The following is a 21,809-nucleotide window of genomic DNA, read 5'->3' on the forward strand; positions in this document are numbered from 1 at the left end:
TATAAGTTTGAAAATTTAAAAAGAAATTTGACCAATTATACTCTATTATGGTAAAAATACGATTTAATATGTTAAGTATAAAAAATTTATATGTTTAAAAATTTAAAAAGAAATTTGACCAACTGAATTCTATCAGTTGTGTACTGAACCGTATTCTCAATGTACTAAAAATTTCTCCAACTATAAGTTGCATTTTCCTCAATAAAGCATTGATATATGTTGACATTTTTTACATAAAACACTATTAGTCAACATCAAAATTCATTTCATGTACGTAGCTCTCTCAAATAAAGACGTAGTTACTTGTCCGCGGCCTTCGTCCGCGTTTCATTCTTGTGGTCTTGTTGCTTCACAGTTAACAGTTAACACCGATATTTTTCTGAAATATAAGCAATCCGACGTTGATACGTGGCATAGCGCGCGGCTGCAGGAAGAGAGCGAGATGCAAATTTGTCCTGGTTACTTGATTGAGGTTAGGGATTGGGAATTAGGAAGGGAGATGCAAATTTGTCCGAGCACGTTATTTATGACACATTGTATAAAAATAAAATTACTAAGCAGATCACATTTTTAAATCACAGTGATGTATTATTCATCGTGGCAAGTAACATGTGCCGATCACGTTAATAATTGAATCTATCTAATTAGATGTTAATTGTATCATCACTAGCCATATGAGATAATACGTAAAGATATATTGTCCTTAGCGTTAAAGTCTTTATAAAAACATGAAACAACTTGCATTCCATTCCAACACTTCTGCTTGACATTTTAAGTGGTGATAATATTCACTACCTTTCTACCGTACATTGCCATTAGATTAGAGTGATCATTAATTTATCTTCCACACAAATCTCGAAGTTTAAACTCGATCATCTAACGATAATCATAGAATGACAATCACAATAACCATTTGATTTGAGAGTGATGAGCAAAAATATTCACATAACTGAAGTAGAGGTAATAACTACTCCGAATGTGATTGAAGAGCATAGAAGATTTCCATGGATGTTTAAGAGTCTTGAGATCTCTCATAAATAAGTTGGCTAGTTATGTTCAAATATTACATGAAATTCACCCCTTTTACATTACAACAAAACATATTCTTCTTTCAACTCCTATCATCTACAAACAGTGTAAGCTGCAAATGGACAAACCAGTTGACAGAAACAAATATCAAATCAAAAATATAAGAAACTCCCACCTCTCGAGCTTTAGTTGGGCAAACAAACCAAATAAATTTGAATGTGAATTTTCGGACAGTAACATTGTCGTCTTTCTGTCTAGCAGTTGATTCCACACTCGTCAATATTTGGTCCGGTGACTCTTGTGGTGAAGGGATCAACCCTCACCCACAACAAAGAGAAAATTGAAGCAAGGAGAATCGACCACACGATGACAATGGTGGGCGTACGGTTCTGACGTCCCATGAGACCTTTGAGGAAGGGGTACAAATGGACAATCACCCAAAAGGCAAAGAAGAGCTTACCAAAGAGGGGACCCCATGATTGGTAACCGCTATTGATAGCATACGATATACCTGCTACAACCCCTACCAAGTTTACGATGAGGAGAGTTGTTGGCGGGATCAGAAGTGTTGTCCATTTAAACATGTAGAGTTCATTAAAGTCCCCATCTTCGTCTGATGCCTTGGAGGTGACAGTGAAGTTGGTGTCAATACCAGCAAGTACTTTGAGAATACCTTGGACAACGGCAAACAGATGGGCAGAAACACCACCAATAACCCAAAACTGTTCATTTCTCCACCACTCGTCGATTCCAACACCACTCCACCTCATCTCTAGAATACCAGTTGCAAAGATAGAAAGAAAGAGGGAGATAAACCATATACTTGCAAGATTGCTAATCTGCAACCAGAATGAGCCAACAAATTTAGTGAAATCTTAGATAAATCTTCTAACAAAATTTCAAATTATACACAAATTGGCATGAACTTAATGGGGAAAAAACTATATATGTCAAGGTGCATCAATATACAGACCATATCGTATCTCTCATGGATCAAGGGGCATGTCCAATTACTGAATGCTTGTCATGGTTTTCGGGAAAGTTATATTTATTATGGTGAATCAGTTAAAACAGAAGGTTTTGCGGGTAAAACAATCACAGAGAAACAGTGCTCTATAAAGAAGGGCCAAAAGAACAAAAAAAACAAAAGAGAGACGGAGTATGCATAGAGGGCAATTATGGCGAAATAACAAACCTGTGGAATGATGAATTTGTTGGTAAGAAGACAGACAGCCGGCAGTGTACAGTACATGAGAAGAGGTATGGAAGTGATTGGGTAAATGGTAGTGTTCACATACGCAAATCTCTCCAGCCATTTTAGCCTCCCACTGTAACCATACCAGATAGGACAATGCCGACTAAGAAGAATTTCCACGGATCCCAAAGCCCATCGAAGCACTTGGTTCAGACGATCTGAAAGATTAATAGGAGCAGACCCTTTAAATGCTGGGAGCTTAGGCATGCAGTATATAGACCTCCACCCACGGGCATGCATCTTGAATCCTGTAAGAATATCTTCTGTGACGGAACCATAGATCCATCCAATCTGTGGGAGACATATAATCATTCTCTTAAGAGTGAACAAAAATGACAACAGGAAACAGAAAATAAAGGTAGGACATCGAGTCCAAATTAAACCAATGACAACTCCTGAAAATCTTTAGAAAGTATATATAAAAAGCAGGGAGAAGAATTAGATTTTATATGAAAGTTAATGAGAATTTGAAGTTTCAAACAGACTCCAGTCAGTGGCATATTTCAACCACACAAAATTAAGGTAGCTTAATTTTGTAGTTGTCTAGACAAACGGATTTCAAAGGTGATACTAAGCAACATTTTCTATTCTTTCCTCGTTGAATTGGAAATAAAAGGATACTACATAAGGTAACAGAAGCATTGAAAATAATGATATACCTCATTTCCCCAATCAGATTTGTCTTCATATCCACAGCTGATAACATGAATAGCTTCTTTAAGAAGAGTTTCTGGTGTCGCAGATTGAGGAACACCGCCATTCTCCATCAGTGTAGAGGCAACAAAAACAGAAGACTGACCAAACCTCTTTTCTAGGCTCATTTGTGACATCAATAATGACTTCTCATCATCAAATCCAGCACCTGATTTTGAAGGTGCGTATGTAAAATGTTGAGTGTTCCAACTATTAAAATTAAAAATGGAACAAGAAAAAAAAATTCCTGCATTGACTCATTATTTATGCCACCTGGAAGTAGGCGTGATATGTAGTGGACTCTACCTCAATTATATACAAATGAAATATGTACAAGCTTACGATTCAAAAAAATTCAAAATTACCTTCCACCCCCTCTTCAATATCCTCTAGACTGAAAATTGGCACAGTAGGATCGACATTCTTAGATTTCTTTTTATCCGATCCCTTTTTACTGGATTTTGAACCCTTCTTCCGTGATCCACCACAAAGTGAAGATAGAACTCCTGTTTTCTTATGCTTAGGCTTGACAGGAGGTTCGTAACCATACAAAGCTGTTCTATTGAAGACACACCCAGTACCCACATAAACTGGTCCTTGAATTCCGTCTAAACCTCTCAAGTTAATCTGAAATCCAGAAGTAAATGTATAAGCACACTAATCAGTCTCTGCAAGCCCACGGTGAAAGACTTGTAACCATTTAATAAGTTTAATAATTTTATACAGAAGCAAAAACAACATTAGTTCAGAATTACTCTCTTTTCTATGATGAATATAAGGAATATAGAAAACTTACATCAAAGAAAACAGTGTTACGATTGGCATATCGATCGTTTCTATCAATACCATCAAACCTCTGTGGAAACTGAACATAACACACATTTTTTCCAAGGTTAGGATCCATTAGAAAGCACATAGCTTCCCTCAAGGCCTTACTGTTGTTAATGTAATGATCACAATCAAGATTCAACAAGAAAGGTCCATTAGTGAGAACTGCTGATACTCGAACCTACAAGAGAGTTTCATTGACATCAGAGGAAGGAAAATACTTAATTCTAAAGAGATAAAGTGATAAACTAACTTTAGAACATAAAAATAAAAAATACTCACAAGTGCATTCATAGCACCAGCCTTCTTGTGATGTTGGAAACCTGGACGCTTTTCACGAGAAACATACACTAAACGTGGCAGTTCATTACCATCAGTATCGAGCCCACCACTTTGGCCTAAGAAAACCTGAAAGTGGAAAAAGAAATACAGATCTTAGTACAAAATGAGGCCATATACTTTAAACTCTGCTTCAGCATTCCAAACGAGCGTCAATTAGTTAGTATCAACTTCAATAACTATCTCCCATAGCTTATAGAGATCTGTCACGTAAGATATCCACCTGAATCATTCCTGGATGGTCTCTAGTATTATTTCCAGGCCATGGAGTACCATCTTGCATGATCCATCCTTCTTCGGGTATTTTTGTGGCCTTTGCAACAAGCCCGTTAACACGAACTTTAAATTCTTCATATTCTCTCTGAAACCAAAAAGGAAAGAGTAGCAGTAAGGAGGGGCACTTTTGTTATGAGGCAGAGTGTTTTAGATGTGTGTGCTAAAGGCCTACCTTCATCGCTCTACGCTCTTTGACAAATGATGGTTGAACTTTATCCTTTAAGTAATCAATCTTCTGTGAAAAATACCATTCCGGAGCCCGAGGCTCAATAGCATATTTCTTGCAGAAAGGGACCCATTTCCTAGCAAATTCTGAAGTTTCAGACAGAGCTTCAAACGTCAACATTGCGGCTCCATCATCAGAAACATAGCAAGAAACCTTGTCAACTGGATAGTCAACTGCAAGAATAGATAGCACAGTATTTGCTGTCACCATAGGAGGCTCCTTCAACGGATCGACAGTACTGACAAAGATGTCAACAGCAGCTAAATTTGATGGTTCTCCTTCTCGGTCATATCTGCAACTCAAATGAAATCGGAATTAAACTCAAAATACAAGGGCAAACAAATTTGAAATGACACTGCTAATTGGTGTTTGCAAACGAATATAATCACTGAGACACAACTGAGAGTATTTGCAAAGAAACTTTCCCACCTCAACGAAAGTCTGTCAAGATATGTTTCACGATTAACGGGGAGCCACTTAGGGAACTGATCGAGAATCCAGGAAATTGCAAACCAAATCTCACAAATGACTGATATCAGCCACAGAGCATAGGCATTGGGCACAGGATTTGTTATTCGATAGTGCAAGAAAATGCACAGAATAATAAGCCGCAGAACAATGACCATTCTGTAAGGATTTATTCTAGATGATGGAATTGAGACCTTTCTGGAGAGAGGCTGCCTTGCTTCATCATTCCTGCAAAACGGGAAAGAGGATCCACATGAAAATCAACTCTTGCCACACGGTAATTTGAAAACAAACAAAAAAACATGTCCATCAAATTTAAGTGACAGAAAACAACTGTGCTACAGAGCACGACGCAGTACGTTCACAACTACTGCTATAACAAAGGTTTGCCTTATACCAGCCTAGCCTCTCCACACTGTTAGATTTTGACTTTTCTAATAGCAGGAAAGCTTATGTAACCAAGATAAGTCGCAAATTTTAAGTTTCTCAGCCTTGCTAAAAACTATCAACAAAGAAATATATGAAACTTTGCAGTTCAATCAAGACAAAACCCACAAGAATGAGTCATCAACAAGCAGATCATTGGTGGTGTCAATAGAGTATTAGAACTTGAGCATTATAAATATACTGTTAAAGTGGGAGGTCTTCCTAGTCTCTCCATCTATTATTAGATTTTAAATTGTCTCGTGGCAGTAAAACTCCCGTCACCAAGACAAAAGCAAAGAATAAATTTTTCTATTTTGGCAATCAAACTATTAACAAAACAAAGAAAATGAAGGCAGAACCTACAGCAAAGAGTCATCCACAATCACATCAGATCTGGCATCAATATCTCCACCGCCTCTTTCAGAAGTAGCTTGGCCAGTGCTCATTGGAATGACATTCTTCTCTTGCTTCATCTTCCAGCCATCCACTCTCTCTTTCCATGCTACATTTCCTATCCCGGGAGAACCAAACTCCCTCACAGGATCCACAACCCTTATATTAGCTGCAGAAAGAATATAATGTAAGGACCCTGTTGTCAGGAACACATATAGAAACTAAGAACATGTCACATAAGATGTGCGGAGAGACATACGGGATTGGTTAACATCTGATCCATAAGAATGATGATGCACACGCTTTCCAGCACCAACTCCAGGAGATGCCATCGAAAGGCGCTCTGGTGAAGCGGCAGACAGTTCCCCGGAAACCTACAAATTGGCGATTTGCAAAGGTTAAATTCCAGAATAAGTTCCTTATAAAAGAATGAAAGTAGCTTTCCAAATGTATGTTGGCCTACCTCTTGTCCACTAGTGAGTAGAGGGATGTGATTGTGAGAAACCTCTTTATCATAATTTGGAGCCGAAACATCCTCTCCCCGGCCATATGTCATATGCCAGCTTAGCATGCGTTCAGCAATCTTTTGCTTCTCGTTTTGATTTTCTGAAGTATAGTTGAAATCACTGGTACCATCATCAGGAACAGCATCCTCTTCTCTATCACCAAGAATTGCAGGGCTCCCTGAAAACAACCACCCAAAAATAATAAGTGATTACATACACAAAATGTTTGATAAAAACAATCAAGGTCTTGCAACATTGCATAAAATCAAGTTGTCATGAAAATTTATTTCCCATCAACTAGCCAAAGAGAATTACCATCAATTTATAAAATTCAAGTACTGCGGCTTTTTTTAGACATATTTGTGATTGCAATACGTATAAGCAACTAAAAATATAAAGATTAGCTAACAACTTCACTATTTCATGATATCTTCTCAAATAATGAAACTAAACTAATTACAGGTCTTACAAACCTTTGTGCCTCTTGTATCTGGTTTTGCATTGAGGGCAAGACTGATTTCCATCCTTCCTCTCGTACTCATAGCATGGCCTGCAAACAGGAAAGGCACAGACATCGCAGGCAATGAATGGTTCCCCATCCGCAGTCTTCCCAACATTATCCCCACAGATCTGGCAGACCTGACCCCCGAGGCTTTTCATGGGCTTTGCCTAAGTAATTAATCATTCATATAGACAAAGTTTAGAAAATGCATTGACAATGGCTGCAATGACAGGACTCGTGGAGCACGTGCTAATTGTGATAATGATAGTGAACAACCAAAAATTACAATATCAATCTGAAAAACTCAAAACCCCACATCCTCCCCAAAATTAAAAGACAAGGTCACTGCGCAGGAACTAGTCAAAATCTTTCTAATCCCTACTATCTAAGTTTTTGTGATCCATTTCTTCATTACTTTACCTAAATCCCTTAATTTGAAAGAACCTCACCCAAACATACTCTGAATGAACTAATGCCCCATTTGTTTGCTAGGAAATTGTGGTGAAGACTGACAGGAACTTTCAAAAGCTTCATCACTCGGGACTTATATCGCCACACTATCCACTCAAGAATTTCACTCAGCAAGGGACCATCTGTTACTTTCTCCCAATTTCTTATCAAAAAGAGGGAAAATTGCAAAACCAATAGAATGCTTCGGATGCTTACCGCAGTTTCTCCTTCGGATTCCATTGCCAGCTTCTTCTTTGCTCAGATGTGAACAATGGTTCAAAATTCTAGTTTGATCTCAACAAGATCTATGCATGTCTATGAGCTCATTAACTTTTTTCCACTACGAAAACCCAAGATCTGGATTAAGCACCTGGAAAAGGGAAGGTAAAAAAAAGTCAGATTTTACAAACTTTCAGCAAGCATTTTCTACACCACAGATCACTGAATTTATTATTCAACTGTGGCCAATAAAACTACGATTCTTCCTGGGTCTTCACAGCAACCGAACAGATTGTAATTAGTGATATCCGGTGGAGAACAGCACAGTCCACATTTCCAAATCTTATCTTTTAATGTAAGAACAACATAAAGCCGAAGAATAAATGTTAAACAGTTAAGGACCAAAACTAAAATCCAACCACAAAACATACCTTCAATAAAAAAAAGAACCGATCTTTATCACCAATTCTTCAAATCCAGAAAACCCAATTCAACCCAATTGAATATAAACCCAAATCGATCCAATTCTCCTGCAGATGTCAGAAACTAGACAAATTGGAAAAACCCCAGATGAAAAATTCACTGCTTGAATCCCAAAGATCAAGAGAGAGAGTGATCTTATTGATCCACTGGAACAGACAAAACCACAACGCCAATCACAGCTCTCTCTCTCTCTCTCTCTCTCTCTCTAGAAAGTGTCTCAGTCTGTGTATAGCAGTATATATTTATATAATTTGTGGGAGAAGGAAATGGCTTTAAGACTTAAGAGGGACGAAAGAGACAGAGGAACAATTACGAGCCTTTTAGACTCTCTTCTCTCACTACCACCGACAGTTTTAGACAGAGATGCATTGGCTGTGAAGGAAGTAAACACATCAGCTACCTCATAAAAATTATAATTTTCTGTTACGAAATTGTTTAAATAATAAAAGTTGCAAAATAAAATAAAGAAAATGTAATTATGTAAAGTGAAAGCAAAACTTGTGAGGTAATATTACTGACAGTGTTTCGTTGTCCGTCTTGAAGACTTTGGATTTGCTCCTCCAGTTGTACACGGTACAACACTAGTACTAGGTTTTTGACCCTGGTTAATTACCCAATGAGGTCCTGCCACGTTACTTCTATATGTTTTTGGTAAAAAATGTTTGTGGTAAAGGAAATACGAAAAATGCTTTGAAAACAAAAAAAAGAAAAGTTAAAGAATAATGTTGCGTAGATTAAAATTTTAAATTAAATACTATGTTTGTTGATAATTAAATTATTAATTAAAATAAATGTTTTATAGAAATTGCTTTTGTAAAAATCAATTGAAGGTGTGCTTTGTAGGAATTTGTAGCTTATTAGTAATATTACCCCTAATTCACATTAAATGTAGCTTATTAGCGTCTTTGGATTCACTTATTGTCACTCGACACAATATGATGAGCTAATAGAAGCCGTAAAATTATAATTGAGTAGTATAGATCTTTTAATTTGCGTTCTCCAAACATAAAGATCCACTACCACCCAAGACTAAACAAAGTAAGCCAGAAACTGAGATTCAAGAGCATGCTATATAATGCACCCGAAAGAGGCTTGTGAAATTCAGAAGTCCGCACATGTGCCAAAAGAAAAATTCTTTCCAATTGTAAAAGCAAATTTCTACAATCCCATCAATTCAAGAAACATTCTTCTTCATATTTTTTTTCACACATTTTATATTGCTAATCGAAATTATTTCAAAGAGAAGAAGTAGAAATGATTAACATTTTGACGAAGCTGATTGACGATTTGTTGAAGGTGTTACGGTTCAGTGTTCCATCTGGGTCCGTCCGAGAGCACAACATTGTCTTCCCCTTCCCCTCTGCTCCTTCCACCTCCATTGTCGTTGCTGATGAAGAGTCCAAGTTGTTCTGTAAAATTGAGATTTTTGGGGATTATATATAGCTATGGGTTCTGGGAGTTTTACAATTGGGGGTCGAGGGGTTTAGGAATTAGGGTTTATGGTAGAAAGAGGTCTTAGGGTTTTTAATGCGCGGAACCCTATTATTTCAGCTGAAATGCGTGGAAGAGTTGGGAAGCACCCTATTATTTTTGTTGCTGTTGCAGTTGATCCTCCACGTAAAGACGAAAGCAACAGCCCAAGACTAGATAATCCAACAACTTCCTCGCCATCGGAAAGATTATGGGGTAGAAGGAGGCGAAACATGATGGCCCTGGATTACTGGCCATGCATCAGCTGTCATACGGAAACTTTTCAGCCTCGTGTTCAACCGGCACCGTACAGTTAAGACAATAAATCGGAGCAGCATACCTCCCATGGCGGCTGTCATGTATTTCATAGCCCTTGCCAACCTTAGTTACGTTGTATGGGACAAATTTCAGGTAGGGGCATAAATCAGTCCAGTGCCCAAACACATTGCAAATTCGACAAGGGTCTGTGAATAGGAAAGTTCTACCCATTCTGCTCTTTCTCTTTTCTGGTTTTGGTTTTGGAGTAGTAGCATTCTCCTTGTCAAGCTGGACTTTAGCCAGATTCTCTTCAACAGCCTTTTCATTTTTGAGTTGAGTCGGAGGGCCATCTGTGTGTTTGAGGAAATGTGGAGATACATTAATTAATAACATAAATTGCACAGTGCACATATAAGCTAAGTGCGTAAGCCATCTGGATTTGGGTGGGGCCCTTAATTAGTTTGTATTCTCGATCTCGTTGAATTATCAAATACTAACTACTAGTGCTTTATGCTCATTCACGTTCTACTCTGTCTCTGGGTTAATTTGTTAGGAGAATAACAATGTCAGCCATATGCATATCATTACTACCTATATATGTATATGTGTGTGTTTGCGTGCGCATGTGTATAGCCACCGGCCTTCTTACTACCATTGTGGTTCAGTGTGCAAGCACAAATCCTCAATGTTGTGGTTTTGTGTGCGTGTGTGTGTATAGCTACTGGTCTTCATCCTACCATTGTGGCCAAGTGTGCAAGCACAAATCCTCAAAGTTGTGGGTTAGTGTAAAGTTGTGGGTTAGTGTGTGTGTGTGTGTGTGAATAGCTACTGGCCTTCTTCCTACCATTGTGGTTAAGTGAGCAAACACAAATGCTCAATGTTGTGGGTTCGTGTGTGTGCGTGTGTGTATATATAGCTACCGGCCTTCTTCCTACCATTGTGGTGGAGTGTGCAAGCACAAATCCTCAATGCTGTGGGTTCGTGTGTGTGCGTGTGTATATAGCTACCGGCCTTCTTCCTACCATTGTGGTTAAGTGTGCAAGCACAAATCCCCAATGTTGTGGGTTCGAAGGCTGGTATCCCAATGGAATTGTGTGCATAAATAGCTGACTGAGAATAAAAGATAGTCCACTACCTATGAAATTTGTTGAGAATGAGTTCTACACGAATAACTGAAGGAGGGCCAAATCGAACAGATTTGGGATGATACTTGATAGATTCTACTTATGCTCTAGTAATCAGGCATGGAAAATCAAACAAAATTGGTCATACCAAAATACCTAAATGATTTTGATATGAATATCTATAGCTTTTAATAATTAAATGAACAAGAAAAGAAATACATATTTTCTGCACAAAAAAATTAGGCATCATCAAGTACCCCATTTAAATTCAAATTCAAGCACGGTAACCCTTAAAACATAAAAAAAAACATACATGCATGGTGCTAATTAAGCTGCAAATTCGAAATTACAGATAATATTCTTCCTACTCACAAACCCTAAAACCAAAGCAAACATGCAAAAAAGCATACCATGAGAAGAGGGAGGAGTCCGGATCTCACCTCCGAGCTTCGTCGGTTGGCCTGGAATCCTCCCCTGCCAGGATCCGGATCCTCGTCCGGCTAGGGACTTCGACTTGGCCTTGGCCTTAGCCTTGAACCAGGCCTTGGCCTCGGCCTTGGATCGGTTGATCATGGTTCTGTTTTGCAAGAGACAGGCGAAATTGAGGATTCTGCCGGGAAGCGATAGTTAGGCGGTTTATATAATAGCTATAGCTTACGATTCTAATGCTAATGGTTCAAGAATGTGATTGTGTAAATTCTATATTGTCTTGGATATCCTTATGAAATAAGCCTGCAACGTATACATATATAGTTTGAAAAATAGCTTGGCTTAGTTCAAGCATATACAAACCTGTATATACATATATAAATAGGATGATCATAAGAAATTAATTCCATATTTTCATCAAATCAACATAATGTGTATAATTACAAAGTAGTTTGGGAAAATATCGATCTTTTATATGCTATTTGTCAAACCGTTTAATAAAGGCTAGTAAACAGCCATAACCTTAAACAAAGATTTGAGATAAATTAAAGATTATATTCAACTACATAATGATGCTCTTAACCCCTTTCATCCCTTAAAACAAAATGGGCAATTACTATACAATGTATGTTGAATAAGTGGCCAAGTGGCCATACTTTAGAATAAACAAATTCAAAGGTGGCAAACACCTTCCTTGTTTTGGGGAGGAAAAATGGGAAAAGTTTGGTTGCTTTTGAAAAAGGTTTTGTCCTCTTCACCATCCGTGAGTTTTGGCTCCTTCATAATGGAGGGTTTGGTTGCTTTCTTCCCTCCATTCGGTTGTGTGGTAGAAAGAGAGAAAAAGAGCTCATTTTTCTGCAGAGATCAAGGAGAGTTGCAGAGAGCCCAAAAGGAAGAAGAAGCTGCTGCTTCATTTGGTTAGTAATCATCCACCAAAGTAGTTGTTGTTGTAATAGCTTTGAGCTATATGTATAGAGAAGAAATTATTCTTTATATTTCTTCCTCTATTTGTTTCTTTGGTGTGTGAGAGCTATTGGGTGTATTGGGTTATTTGGGTTGTGAGATTGCCAACACTTTGTAAACTCCCATTTGGTTGATAGTGGATTATTGGGTGAGCTCCTACTGCTCCGAGGACGTACTCTAGTTACACTGACTGTGGAGGAACCTCGTTAAAATCTTGGTGTTATTTTCTATATTGTTCTTGCATTTCCATTTGATAAATTTCCTGTGGGCTAGCTTGAGTTGGTTCTAAAAGATTTTGGTGCTATCCTAGCACAACAATTGGTATCAGAGCACTGGTTGCTCTTGGGTACTGTCTAATTGCCAAAAATGTCAGACGGGCAAGATGAGAATCCTTTTGGAAGCAGCTCCGGATTTGCAAGAACTACGGTGCAAAATGCAAAGTTCGAAGTTGAAAAGTTTGATGGCACAAACAACTTTGGGATGTGGCAATGTGAGGTCAAAGATGTGTTGGCTCAACAAGATCTACTTGCCGCTTTGGGAGAGAAGCCGGAAGCTATGTCGAAGTCGGAATGGGAGAAATTAAATTTGTGGGCTTGCTCTTCAATTCGGTTGTGCCTTGCAAAAACTCAGAAGTATTTTGTGATGCGGGAGACATTGGCAAGTGTGTTGTGGCAAAAATTGGAAGACAAGTATATGACGAAGAGTGCAGAGAACCGGCTACACTTGAAGAAAAAGCTCTACCGCTTCCAATACAAAGAAGGTACAAAAATGATTAGACATCTTGATGCTTTTAATAAGTTGATTGCCGACTTGTTAAATTTAGATGAGGATATTAAGGATGAAGATAAGGCCTTAATATTGTTGAATTCCTTGCCGGACTCTTATGAGCATTTTGTTACCACTATTATGCATGGTAAAGAAACTGTGAAATTTGAAGATGTGTCAAATGCCTTGATGAATTATGAAATGAGGCATAGAGATAAAAATCATGATAGTACCTCGGAAGCTTTATTTGTTAAAGGTAGATCATCGGAGAGAAGATCATCTTCTAGTAGAAAAAAATCACAGTCTCGACCTAGAGGAAACTCTAAAGGTAGAAAACCTTTGGAAAGGGATGAATGTGCCTTTTGTCGTAATAAGGGCCATTGGAAGAAAGATTGTCCAAAATTGAAGACCAAAGGTAAAGAAAGTTCTGAAGCTAATGTTGCTGAAGTTGAAGCAGATTTTCCTGATTTTGCTTTAACCACTTCCTCATCATTTGATTTTGCTACTAAGTGGGTGTTGGATACGGGTTGTACTCATCATATGACTCCTCACAAGGATTGGTTTTCAAGCTTGAAAGAGTTTGATGGCGGTGTTGTGTTCATGGGAGATGACAATCCTTGCACAACAAAAGGGATTGGTACAGTTCGTTTGAAGTTGCATGATGGCATGGTTAAAGAGTTGACAGGTGTTCGGTATGTACCGAATTTGAAGAAAAATCTTATTTCTTTGGGAACTTTGGAAGCCAAGGGCTTCAGGTTTCATTCAGATGGGCAGACATTGAAGGTGACTTATGGTGCACTTGTTGTGATGAAAGCTCCTCGATGTGGCCATTTGTATTTATTGCAAGGAAGCACTGTGACAGGTGAAGCATCTGTAATCTCAGAAAATATGGGCACATCCGATTCTGATACTACTAGATTGTGGCATATGAGATTAGGCCATGCCGGTGAGAAAGCTCTACAAGGGCTTGTGAAACAAGGTCTTCTAAAAGGTGCCACGACTTGTAAGCTTGATTTCTGTGAGCATTGTGTCTTGGGGAAGCAAACTAGAGTGAAGTTTGGTACTGCTGTACATCAGACGAAGGGCATTCTTGATTATGTGCATTCGGATGTTTGGGGTCCTACAAAGACTCCATCTTTGAGTGGTAGACATTGGTTCGTGACCTTTGTTGATGATTATTCAAGAAGGTCTTGGGTCTACACTATGAAGCACAAGAGTGAGGTGTTGAGCATTTTCTTGGATTGGAAGAAAATGGTTGAGAACCAGACTGGGAGAAAGATTAAGATTTTGAGATCGGATAATGGTGGTGAATACACATCCGACCATTTCTTTAAAGTTTGCAAAGAAGAAGGGATTGTAAGACATTTCAGTGTCAAGGGAACTCCACAACAAAATGGAGTTGCAGAAAGATTGAATCGAACCTTGCTTGAGAAGGTTAGATGCATGTTATCTCAGTCGGGTTTGAGTAAGTCATTTTGGGCAGAGGCAGTTACTTATGCATGTCACATCATCAACCGATTACCCTCAGCTGCTATTCAGGGTAAGACACCAATGGAGGTATGGATTGGAAAACCTTCTACTGATTATGATTATATTCGTATTTTTGGTTCACCTGCTTATTTTCATGTAACTGAAAATAAACTTGATCCTAGAGCCAAAAAGGCTATCTTTCTTGGTTTTAGTAGTGGTATCAAAGGTTACAGGTTATGGTGCCCGGAGATGAAGAAACTTGTAATCAGCAGAGATGTGACATTTGATGAAGAAAATATGTTCAGAGACTCTGAAAAGAATGTGAAAGATGTCCAACAGGTGGAGCTTGAGAAAGTTGCCTCTAGTACTTCAAATCCTATTTCCGCTGATGTCGAAGCCACTATAAGTGAAGAAGTGGGAGACCATGAGGATGTTGAAGAAGTTGAACTTGAAGATTCTATTCAAGTTGAAGAGCAAGTTTCACCTCAAGAGTCTATTGCCAAAAACAGAGGAAAAAGACAAATTACCAAGCCAGCTCGGTATAGTGACTATGTTGCTTTTGCTCTTCCTATTATCACTGATGAGATTCCATCCAATTTTGAGGAAGCCATTGAGAGTGAGGAAAAGGAGAAGTGGTGCAATGCCATGGGCGACGAGATGAATTCTCTCATGAAAAACAAGACTTGGGAGTTAGCTAAATTGCCTAAGGGTAAGAAAGCTATTGGTTGCAAATGGGTGTATGCCAAGAAGGAAGATGCTGATGAGAAAAGCAATGTGAGATTCAAAGCAAGATTAGTTGCTAAAGGGTATGCACAAAAGGAGGGCATTGACTACAACGAAATATTTTCTCCAGTTATGAAGCACTCCTCAATTCATATTATGTTAGCTCTTGTTGCACAATATGATCTTGAGCTTGTGCAACTCGATGTGAAGACGGCTTTCCTACATGGTTATTTGAATGAAGAGATCTATATGTGTCAACCGGATGGGTATAAAGTGAAAGGGAAAGAGAATTTGTTTTGCAAGTTGAAGAAATCACTTTATGGCTTGAAGCAATCTCCAAGACAATGGTATTTGAGGTTTGATAAATTTATGAGAGGCCAAAATTATTCTAGAAGTCAATATGATCATTGTGTGTACTTCAAGAAGTTGCAAGATGGGTCTTTCATTTATTTGTTGATATATGTTGATGATATGTTGATTGCCTCAAAGAATGTCGAAGAGATTGAGAAATTGAAGAAGCAAATGAAGAATGAGTTCGAGATGAAGGATCTTGGTGAAGCAAAGAAGATCCTTGGCATGGAGATCACTAGAGACAGAGAGAAAAGTTTGGTATGCTTGAATCAAAGACAATACCTTGAGAAGTTGATTCGGAAGTTTGGAGTTCATGATTCAACCAAACCGGTTAGTACCCCTTTGGCTCCTCATTTTAAATTAAGTTCTCTACAGTGTCCTAAAACTGATAAAGAGAAGCTACAAATGAAAGATATACCATATGCAAATTTGGTTGGTAGTTTGATGTATGCAATGGTATGCTCTAGACCGGATATTGCTCATGCAGTTGGCATGGTGAGTCGATATATGCATAATCCAGGTAAAGAGCATTGGCAAGCAGCTAAATGGATATTGAGATATCTCCATGGTACTCGAGACGTTGGTTTATGCTTTGAGAGAGATGACTCTGGTATTGGTCATTTTGCAGTTGGTTATGTTGATTCAGATTATGCAGGTGATCTGGATGGAAGGAAGTCTACTACAGGCTATTTGTTTACTATGGCTAAAGGGCCAGTTTGTTGGAGGTCCATTTTGCAGTCGTCTGTTGCCTTGTCTACTACAGAGGTTGAATATATGGCAGTTGCTGAAGCTATAAAGGAGGCCATTTGGATACATGGACTGATTAGAGATTTGGGGGTTGATCAGAAGCAGGTGGAGGTGCATTGTGATAGTCAGAGTGCCATTTATTTGGCTAAGTATCAGGTTCATCATGCGAGGACCAAGCACATAGATGTGCGTTATCACTTTGTTCGTGAAGTAGTTGATGAAGGAGAAATCATTCTCCAGAAGATTCCAACTAAAGACAACCCCGCTGATATGTTGACTAAGGTTGTTGGTGTAGCCAAGTTTGTTCATTGCTTGAACTTGGCTCACATTTTGCCTATATAAAGAAGGCATTGAGCAGTAGGAGTTTTGGAGCATTTGGCTCGGCATGAGTTGTTCTCTTGCTAGTGATTGGGAGTGATGTTGTGTGTTAATTGTGTTGTTTGGCTTATCATGGCGTTTTTCGGAACTTGGCCAAGGTGGAGATTGTTGAATAAGTGACCAAGTGGCCATACTTTAGAATAAACAAATTCAAAGGTGGCAAACACCTTCCTTGTTTTGGGGAGGAAAAATGGGAAAAGTTTGGTTGCTTTTGAAAAAGGTTTTGTCCTCTTCACCATCCGTGAGTTTTGGCTCCTTCATAATGGAGGGTTTGGTTGCTTTCTTCCCTCCATTCGGTTGTGTGGTAGAAAGAGAGAAAAAGAGCTCATTTTTCTGCAGAGATCAAGGAGAGTTGCAGAGAGCCCAAAAGGAAGAAGAAGCTGCTGCTTCATTTGGTTAGTAATCATCCACCAAAGTAGTTGTTGTTGTAATAGCTTTGAGCTATATGTATAAAGAAGAAATTATTCTTTATATTTCTTCCTCTATTTGTTTCTTTGGTGTGTGAGAGCTATTGGGTGTATTGGGTTATTTGGGTTGTGAGATTGCCAACACTTTGTAAACTCCCATTTGGTTGATAGTGGATTATTGGGTGAGCTCCTACTGCTCCGAGGACGTACTCTAGTTACACTGACTGTGGAGGAACCTCGTTAAAATCTTGGTGTTATTTTCTATATTGTTCTTGCATTTCCATTTGATAAATTTCCTGTGGGCTAGCTTGAGTTGGTTCTAAAAGATTTTGGTGCTATCCTAGCACAACAATGTACTAAACAAGTATGAATATAGAGCTAATCAGACAATAATAACTCCATCGGAGAGAAAAAAAAAAATGATTTTCACGAGCTGGACATCCAAGTATGGCATCCTCCAATACTTCTTCCTGATTGCTTCTACCCTCATCCAAAACTCACCGTCAATGGCAATAATTCTACTACCAGCAATTCAGTTGTACCTGAGACTTAACCTTCCCTCTCTCTCTGTACGTTTACTTCCGTTAAACTGTTGTGTCCTGTGTTCGTGGGACACTCAACTCAACAAGACTAGATATAATACAACAGCAGCAGCTGATTTTGGTTTTGGACTTTGGAGTAGTAGTAAACCAAAGCCAAGGGCTTCTTCCAATGAAGATGTAGGATAGGGGTGGGACTACCCGCTAATACCGACGGCTTACTATATAATCGACTATATCACTAAACAAATATACAAAAGTTTATTTATAAATAGTTTATTTACAAAACACACTGGGGAAGAAGGTTGGGGTACAGAATTTATCAAATATAACTAAAAATTAAACCTTAACTTTAAATGTGTCAGTTTTTATATAAACTTTTACATATATCTAAAATCTATTTAAATATACACAAATACCTTTAATTGATATGAATAATTAATTATTAACTAAAAATGTACTTGTACTATAGTGTCTCTCTCAGACCAAGATTGTCTGCCCTCCTAGTTTTCATCCTTTTCCATGTCCTCTCACTTTATCAACCATTCATTCCATACCAAGTTAATTTAAGGCTTCAGATTTCACCATGTCACCAACAACACTCAAGTTTTCTTTAATGCCCAATTTTTCTGCCTTTCCCTCCCACTCCGATTTTCCTGCCGTAAAACGGACCAAGATTGTGAAGATGTTGGTGATGGTGAAGATGTTGTGTGCACAGTTTTGCACCTTATGGCGCTTTTATGGAACCACATGTGAGGAGGAAGAGAGATTCAACTGTTGGTTTCTGCAAAACAAATATTTTTTGTAAAATTTTGAATCTGCTGTTTCTTGTGCTTCAGTCCAGGCGTTTAATTTTGAATCTGCAGATTTTGGTGCTGCAAAAGAGTGGGATTTAGGAAGAAGCAGATGGGCTTGTCACCTTGGTCTTTCGCATGTTTCCATTTCCCTTATTACTCTGCAGCCTCTGAGTAAGAAGTACTTCTGCTTCTGCTTTTCTTATTGCATCAATTGCTCTGCGTTCTCCTCTGTGCTTTCTCTTTCTTTCAGAACACAACACAGCAATTGGAAAGTCTTCGCTGCTCTTGCCAAAGTTCAATGCTCTCTCTCTCTCCAATGTTTCTCTCTCTCTTCCTCCTCACATGTGGTTCCATAAAAGCGCCATAAGGTGCAAAACTGTGCACACAACATCTTCACCATCACCAACATCTTCACAATCTTGGTCCATTTTACGGTAGGAAAATTGGAGTGGGAGGGAAAGGCGGCGGGAAAGGCAGAAAAATTGGGCATTCAAGAAACTTGAGTATTGTTGGTGACGTGGCGAAATCTAGAACCTTAAATCAACTTGATATGAAATGAAGGGTTGATAAAGTGGAAGAGCATGGAAGGAGATGGAAACTAAGAGGGCAGACAATCTTGGTCCCCACTCACTAATATTTTCTTCTTCTTTTTTTTTCGTTCTTTTTCCAAAAGAAGAGCAAAGGTTTCTCTCAATTTTATATTTTAATAAAATAATCAAAGAAACCTTGTGGTCCTTAAATCTTTCTTCATATATGTAATATAGCACCAAAAAAAAAAAAAAAAAAAAGACTTTTTCATAATTCCCAGCTGCCCTTCAAGTACGATATTGCAATTGTACTAGCTTTTTATAGTATTGAGAAAAGCAGAAACGTTGTTCCTCTAAGACGTGTGAACCAGTCTTACGTGATTGGAACTTCAACTAAGATTGACATCTCTGGGGTTAAAAAGAACAGTACTTGTACTTTTCTCTTTACTCACAAATTCAACGTTAATGTTGAATCACTTCAATCACACAATGTTATTTCCATGTGCTAAACAGTGACCACTCCATCAAATTACAACAACTACAAGTTCATGACCACGTTTTCCTTTGTAATATATTTGTATTTAATATTAATAATACAGATTAAACCGCAGAACAATTGAAATCAACCGGCAGAACAATTGACACGAGGAATAAGAACAAAGAAATCAACCAAGCCAATTCGGTAATGAAGAACTGAAAAAGCAAGCCGGATGACAGCTGCTTCAGAAACACAACCCTCTTCCCCATGAACCTCCCGGCAAGAATGTTCAACACGGTACCAGGAGTAATGCTAGCCCTACACGGTATAAAGAAAGAAAATACCTGAACATTATTAGATATCCAGAGAAGAAAACACATAAAAGGTTACCACAAATCAAAACCGGAGGTCATAAATGGATTCAGGATGTCGAAAAACATAAGGGGGGATCCGGTACCCCGCGCTGATTTAGCCGGAAAAGCCACCATCGCGGACGTGAACGTCAACGGAGCACAGTACCTCCGGTGGAGGCGCGTGTGATCCATGCGCCGCCCAAGACAGGCGCCAACGTGCAGCCTGGGTTCTGGGATCCGACTGGGTCTGGGCCGGATCTGGGTTTGGGCCGAAGGTTTTGGGCTTGGTTATGGGCTACAAATTGCATGGCCCAAGGATTTTGGGCCGAGTTATTCATTTGGGCTTTGGAACCGGTTTAGGGTTATCGGGTCGGGTCTACCCGGTTTCAGGCCATGGTTTGGCCGTTCCCGAGCTCCGTACGAGCTCATTTCTTCACCATTTTCGATGTACAAACTATGAATTGAAGCTGAGGATGAGAGGAAGAAGTTCGTACCATTTTCACGATGTGTGGTGGCCGGAGTTGGCCGGAAAACGCCTGCAAACGCCGGGTTCCTCGCCGGCAAACTGGGAAGTGTTTTTCCCCTAGGGTTCCTCGTCCAAAACCTACTCAGACACGTCTCAATCTCACCTCAAAACACGATCTATGGGGTTCTAAGAGCTTACCTTGGTCAGAGATTCAAGAAGTTCGTCGGAGGTCACAAACACAGTGATAGTGCAACTGCACTGAGAATGAGAGGGGGAGAGATGGCCCATCGACGTGGTGGTTTATGGGGTTCGCTGGAGGGAATGGTGAAGGGTGGTGGTGGTGCTCGCCGTGCCGGCGAAGGTGGTGCTATGGTCCTTGCTCGCAGGGAAGAGAGAGATAGCTGGAAGAGAGTTTAGAGTGAGTCCACAGGAGAGAGAGATAGAGAAGAAGGATTTGGGTCGGGGGACAAAAATCAAAGGGTGGGCTCCACGTGGCTCACCAATTAAGACTAAAAACAACCCATTCAAAATACCTAACCCAAACCCAATGAAATTATTAAAATACCTTTTCGTTCTAAAATCTGTAAAATTATCCATGACGGGTTGTTACAGGTTAACCACGATTACCCATACCCGTATGTATTTTGCCCATTCCTAAATGTGAGAGACTCAGGGGATAGAGAGAAGTGAGATGAGGGAGAGGTATGAGGCCAAGAGAAAAGAGAGAGGAGAGAGTTTCATAAAATAGGGAGGAGGGCCTCACGTATCACACACACCAAGGCTAAAAAATACAAAGAACATGTGTCAATATGAGACAGAAACACTAGTCTAAGAAAATGAGGAGGGATACAAAGCAAATATAAAGAGAGAAATTTAAAAAAATTATCAATTTCAATCATGCTCCTAAATATAAAAAGAAAGTAAAGAGCTTCTAGCGACTCTCTACAATTAATGATATAATAAATAAATGAATACTCATTAAACATTAAATAAATAAATAAACTAAAAATATTTATATGTTGATGTGGAATTCTAATCAAAGGACTAGAATAAAATATTTAATCTAACAACATATTCATCAATCTAATGGAATTAAAGTTCATATACCCCCAAAAGTTAATTTCAAAATAACGCGTTTTCTCTTAGGATTGAAATCATTGATGTTATAACTTACAATCTATTCATATTTCAAACAAAATAAAAATGAAAATTTCTCTATAAATTAAATTGTCCCAACATATATTTTGTCTTAATCTCATTTCTTTCTCGCCTATGTGAATATGAAGCTCAGTTTTTTTCAAAGTGCAGAAAGAAAATAGTGTAGGTATTGTAAAATGTGATATGAATGTCACACATGCGTTTCGTAAGAAAGCTAACAAAAGTGGACTTCGGTGTGTTTTGTGTAAGAAATGTGGACTTCGGTGTAATGCCACACATGGGTTTGTGGAACCAAAGTGAACTTTGATGAGCA

At 38.7% G+C, this 21,809-nt stretch overlaps 2 protein-coding genes across 2 annotated transcripts; both read right to left on the reverse strand.

Annotated features, from left to right (window-relative positions):
* Positions 1-1,005: 1,005 nt before the first annotated feature.
* LOC137748429 (cellulose synthase A catalytic subunit 3 [UDP-forming]) lies at positions 1,006-8,573 on the reverse strand. Its single transcript, XM_068488576.2, has 15 exons — positions 8,042-8,573; positions 7,608-7,761; positions 6,913-7,108; positions 6,397-6,617; positions 6,193-6,307; positions 5,904-6,102; positions 5,076-5,342; positions 4,593-4,938; positions 4,368-4,505; positions 4,088-4,213; positions 3,774-3,986; positions 3,343-3,604; positions 2,944-3,146; positions 2,225-2,575; positions 1,006-1,868 (listed from the first exon to the last, which is right to left on the reverse strand). The coding sequence occupies exons 2-15, from the start codon at positions 7,629-7,631 to the stop codon at positions 1,284-1,286; spliced, it is 3,246 nt and encodes a 1,081-aa protein (XP_068344677.1). The 5' UTR covers positions 7,632-7,761; positions 8,042-8,573; the 3' UTR covers positions 1,006-1,283.
* A 1,103-nt stretch (positions 8,574-9,676) lies between these two features.
* LOC137748430 (uncharacterized) lies at positions 9,677-11,543 on the reverse strand. The gene is made up of 2 exons (XM_068488577.2): positions 11,356-11,543; positions 9,677-10,171 (listed from the first exon to the last, which is right to left on the reverse strand). The coding sequence occupies exons 1-2, from the start codon at positions 11,516-11,518 to the stop codon at positions 9,825-9,827; spliced, it is 510 nt and encodes a 169-aa protein (XP_068344678.1). The 5' UTR covers positions 11,519-11,543; the 3' UTR covers positions 9,677-9,824.
* Positions 11,544-21,809: the final 10,266 nt, after the last annotated feature.

Source organism: Pyrus communis, chromosome 2 (genome assembly GCF_041283825.1).
Source record: "Pyrus communis isolate YQ-2024b chromosome 2, ASM4128382v1, whole genome shotgun sequence".
In the NCBI taxonomy this organism is placed as follows: domain Eukaryota; kingdom Viridiplantae; phylum Streptophyta; class Magnoliopsida; order Rosales; family Rosaceae; genus Pyrus; species Pyrus communis.

Coding starts and splice junctions, on each gene's coding strand:
- LOC137748429 (XM_068488576.2), bottom strand. CDS start 7,631: ATGGAATCCGAAGGAGAAACTGCG. Junction 4,939..5,075: donor CTTGACAGACTTTCGTTGAG/GTGGGAAAGTTT, acceptor TTTGAGTTGCAG/ATATGACCGAGAAGGAGAAC. Junction 3,147..3,342: donor TATTGAAGAGGGGGTGGAAG/GTAATTTTGAAT, acceptor CTTCAAAATCAG/GTGCTGGATTTGATGATGAG.
- LOC137748430 (XM_068488577.2), bottom strand. CDS start 11,518: ATGATCAACCGATCCAAGGCCGAGGCCAAGGCCTGGTTCAAGGCTAAG. Junction 10,172..11,355: donor GACTCCTCCCTCTTCTCATG/GTATGCTTTTTT, acceptor TCAAACACACAG/ATGGCCCTCCGACTCAACTC.